This window comes from Cyprinodon variegatus, unplaced genomic scaffold, assembly GCF_000732505.1.
Source record: "Cyprinodon variegatus isolate N-32 unplaced genomic scaffold, C_variegatus-1.0 Scaffold1119, whole genome shotgun sequence".
Classification (NCBI taxonomy): domain Eukaryota; kingdom Metazoa; phylum Chordata; class Actinopteri; order Cyprinodontiformes; family Cyprinodontidae; genus Cyprinodon; species Cyprinodon variegatus.
In genome coordinates, this window is record NW_015151572.1 from 170872 (window position 1) to 175412 (window position 4541).

General features: G+C 43.5%; 1 protein-coding gene across 1 annotated transcript in view; it reads left to right on the forward strand.

Annotated features, from left to right (window-relative positions):
- Positions 1-3788, forward strand: part of ska1 (spindle and kinetochore associated complex subunit 1) — a 12923-nt gene extending 9135 nt beyond the window's left edge. Inside the window, exons 5-7 of the mRNA XM_015400573.1 lie at positions 2269-2412; positions 2573-2742; positions 3491-3788. Coding sequence (XP_015256059.1) covers positions 2269-2412; positions 2573-2742; positions 3491-3639 — 463 coding nt within the window. The 3' untranslated portion in view covers positions 3640-3788. The remainder of the gene's footprint in view (positions 1-2268; positions 2413-2572; positions 2743-3490) is intronic.
- Positions 3789-4541: the final 753 nt, after the last annotated feature.

Sequence of the window (4541 nt, forward strand, 5' to 3'; positions counted from 1 at the left end):
AAACAACAGATTTTAAATTAATGAACAATATGGTCTGATAAAGAGTACATTTATATACATGTTTAAGCCAGAATGATTTTTGACATTCAAATATTACTTCCCTCTGACTTTAAGCCTATAGCAACATCTAGTTTAGCATCATGTTTTCCTTCAACAGTGATAGTCTGATGAATTATTTTAGAGAAAATCTCACTGTGTTAAATATCTATCCTTGTTGAACAAAAAATATCAGAAAAGCAGATATTACCTCCATTTCCACCACCCTCTGAAAACCGATCCGTGCCGAGCTTGGATCAGTTCATCACGCTGAGCTCGTTTCCATACGACCATTTCTACGCCATGCTTGCACGGTACCTTGCCTCCTAGTGGGGATCTACGGTACTACTGCTCTCTAGAGGGAAACAATCAAACCAACATGGTGGCGCACGTAACATTCAGGAAGTTTGCGGAGAGTCAGGGGAAGTCGGGAGTCGGCTTTTGGGAAGTGGATACAACAAAGGATGGGCTAATCAGGGCTTCCAGATGCAGGAAACGACAGATGTTGAGGTTCATCTCACTGCTAAGCAGAATCATCACTGGAAATAGTGTGGTGCGGTAGGGAAGCTAGGATTTTAGGAATGATTACGGAGGCTGACGCGGTCTGCTTATGACAACTGAGCCAGAACTGAACCGCACCGAGCCCTATTGATGAACTAGTACCATGGTAGCGCGGTTCGGTTGAGTTGTGTGTGCCATTTACACTCAACAGCTACCTGGGTTGGCGTGCTTTGCGGTTTCATAAGGGTAGTGGAAATGGGGCTATTGAAGTCATAAACACCTTAACTGGTAATGATCCAGCAGTAAAACCCGAACACTGAGCAGCTCGTGGCCCTTAAGGCTCCTGCCCACCAGCACAGCAGGAAGATGAAGATTAAATCTTTCTATTTTTAATTGGGGCAATTAAAAATGAATTTAGATTTAACTGATTATAGGGAGAATCTGCCCAAAATGGCTTCCTCCCACACAGATCTAAACCCATCAGAAGCCATGGATCATAACGTTCCGGAGGCGGGCCTCCAGCAGAACCAAAGCTGCCTTTCTTCCTTAATAAGCCTCATTTTTAGTTTTCCAGAATATACTGCGTGTCTAACTGACACTATCGATCTCAGGTCCAAAGGAGGCCAGTTCCTGTTTGTGAAAACTTGATGTGTCCTAGATGACCAGAGCCTGGAGAACCTGCAGAGATTTCCGCTTCAGTTCTCTCAGCTCCTCTCTTTGGTTTTCTGAAGGTTCTGGCAGAATCTCTGGTTCCGTCCGTCGGCGTCTGCGTGTTTAAATCTGTGCAGCTGTAGTTTACCAGATCTGCTAGGTGCCCCGCCCCTTCTTATTACGTCATCATACGGCAACTCCACTCAGACAACTCCCAAGGCATTTTCACAAAATATGGCGCTTAAAACGATACAGACTAGGCATCAAACCCGCATCTATGAACGCCAATGCCTGCTGGAGCTACGCTCACAAAATGTTTTAAATCCAGACATTTTTGACCGCTTAAAAAGCTGCGGAGTGCTACGGACGGATGTCAACAAAACAACAGCAGAAAATAACGAACGGAGGAAGAGATGCGAGCTGCAGGCAGTAGAAGCAGCTCAACAACAACTGCTGCTGACCTTACCAAGGCTGCACTTTAAGAAATGAAATTGTCTAGAGGGCTATTCTAAACAAAATACATTTTTCATTTAGACTTGTGTATACAAAATGACAAAATCAAAGTCTTTTGGAGTCTCAACATATTATTTCCTATATTTGCTATTATTTTACATGCATTTACTATAGTTAAATAAACTTTTGGCTCTCAAAATGGTATCATTGCCCTATTTGTTGGTACTCTGTGATTCCACCATTTTAGTGCTGAATACTGGTATCGGTATCGGTGCAACACTAGTCAATACGCATGTGCAGTACGTCAGATAAGCATACATGTATGCTAGTCCTGTTTATCCCTTTAGTTTAGTATGAAAAATAGACTTTAAACTACCTCAACAGGTGTGCATCCCTTTAGACCAAAAAACTATTTAAGGTCAGGTCGCCATACGCTTCAAAAAACACCTAAAGGTAAGTAATTAATATTATAATTTTTTTTTTTGTACAAAATTAAAGGTATAAATGCTGGTATGCTGGTCTGACGGAACCGATGTTAAACTGAACAGAAAATGTCGGTTTTCCAGACATGCTGGAGGATCCATTGTAGTCGGACGCTCGCAGCTTGACTCTGTTTTGCTTTTGCAGGGAAAACAAACCAGCAGCCAATGACAACACGGCAGCAGATGTTCAGCCGACCCAAGCGGAACCGGTGAAGAAGCGCAGCAGAGCTCTCAGCTTGGCCAGAGAGATGGACTACATCACCACTCAGGAGTACAACGGCATCCCTCAGTGAGGCTGGACTTTCCTGTCACACTCAATCTCCTCGGATGATTACCATAAACGAAAAATAGGATTTCAGATTAAAACGTTCCTGGAGAGAGTGGCCCCTGAGCCTGTTTGGGTCTGCAGAGCCCAGCCTCTATGTGACGAGTCTTCTGTGTGTTTTCAGGTACATGAAGGGTCGTGTGTCTTATGAGCAGCTCAACGCGGCGGTGCAAAGGGTCAACACCGCTCTGACCGCCAAGTACAAGATCCTCGCTCAACCCATGAGAGCTCTAAATAATCACACCCGCAAACTGCAGCAGCGCTTCAAGGACCAGGAAACCAAAGATACCAAAGGTATGCTGCCATTGGCTCCCATGGGAGGAAACTCCTCATACAAAGCTTGCTGGAAACCTTGATGTTCAAGCCGGGTGTATGCAGTAGGATATCTTCAATCGTTGCACGCAGCTACAGCTCACACTGTACGACAAAACGCTGCAAGTTCGTTGTACAGAGTTCACAGCTCTAATGCAATCTACCTGCTCACGCTGTACGTATAAAACCAGCTGGGACTCAGCTCCTTGATGAGATGGCGCTACTCGGACTCGTCTATCCAGAAGCCAAACCAGTAGCAGAGGAATATGAAGCTCACTAGAGTGAAACGCGCTGCCTTGGTAATTTGGGCAATTTTATGCTGAAAGCCCTAAAAAGAAAAGGAGACGAAGTATTTGGACAAAGACATGGCTGAGCAAACGTGGCTACTACGATCTGTTAATTTTACAGAAAGAACTACATTTCGCTCATTGCACAAGAATCCTTTTTTTGTGCACTGAGCTATCCGCCCACGACCACCTTACGACGGCCGACTGAATTTCAAACATGATTTTCTCCTGACCTTACGATTCCTGATGGGGAGGTGGCCGTTAGAGGCTGATCGCCCCTCGTACACCACGCACCATCAGGCTGAAGTCGGCCCGATTGGAAAAATTCTCCCACGACTGGAGAATCGGCCCAAAGACGACAAAAAATCAACAGCGTACGCCCCGGCTTCAGACAGCCGAGTTCAAGGAAACCGATTAATTTTCTGCTGTTTTATATCCTGCAGGAAAGTTTTTTATAGTGGAGGATGACATCTGCGAGTTCACCCAGATGAAGGTGGACAAACGCTTCCAGGGGATCCTCAACATGCTGCGCCACTGTCAGCGGCTTCGCGAGATCAGAGGCGGGGGCTGTGTCCGCTACGTGTTGGTGTGAAAGAAGAAGCTGGGTCCTCCGTCGCCGATACGCCAGAACAGCACCACAGGCGGGACGTGTAATAGACCGGTTCTGCTGGAGCTCAGCACATCACATGACTTTATTAATCTAACATGTACTTTGTAATAAAAGCTTTTCTTTTCATCTGCTGTGGTTTTATTTCGGTGTGAATAGAGTTTGTAACAGAACCTGCTGGACATGTTGAAGTGGGCTTTGACATTTCTCCAGCGGTGTCTAAAGTGTTAACATTTATTACTCCAGTAGACGTATAAATCCTGCTGTTTAAAAACACTTTTGTAGAAGTTAGAGGATCAACTTCTTTTTACTCCAGTCAAAGTGTAGAAGTACCATTTTAAAAATAAAGTATAAAAGAAATGCAGGGAAAAACTGAAATGCCAGAATCTTTACTGCTCTACCCTTAAAGGAACATGTTTCTACCATTCTGGATGATAACTTCCTTAAAATTCATTTTCTTAGTTTTATAACTAATGGTAACAGTGTCAAATTTAACTTTGCATCATCTTGAAAAACTTTATTTTGGTTTGTGGTGAGCAACAAGTTGGGGCAGCACCAAGTCCAACCACAGAGAAATTGTGTGGATGAAACTTTTTTTAAATGCCAACAGGCCAGAATCAAAATGAGGTTAAATGAAACATAAACTGAGACCAATGTTTTTTAAGTAATAGGAGGAGAAAGGAAAAAGTTGTCTAAAAAATTATTATTGCAGTAAAGCATAGATGGCCAATAATTCTACTGAAGTTTAAAGTATTTGTACTTTGTTATTTGATGCCTGCACTTCTGTCATTTAGGCTGATAGAATCTGTTAAGGTGACTATTTGCAGCCCATTTTATTTTCTAGCCCTGTAGGGGGCGCTGTTTGTAAAGTTAAGCAAAAATGTTTT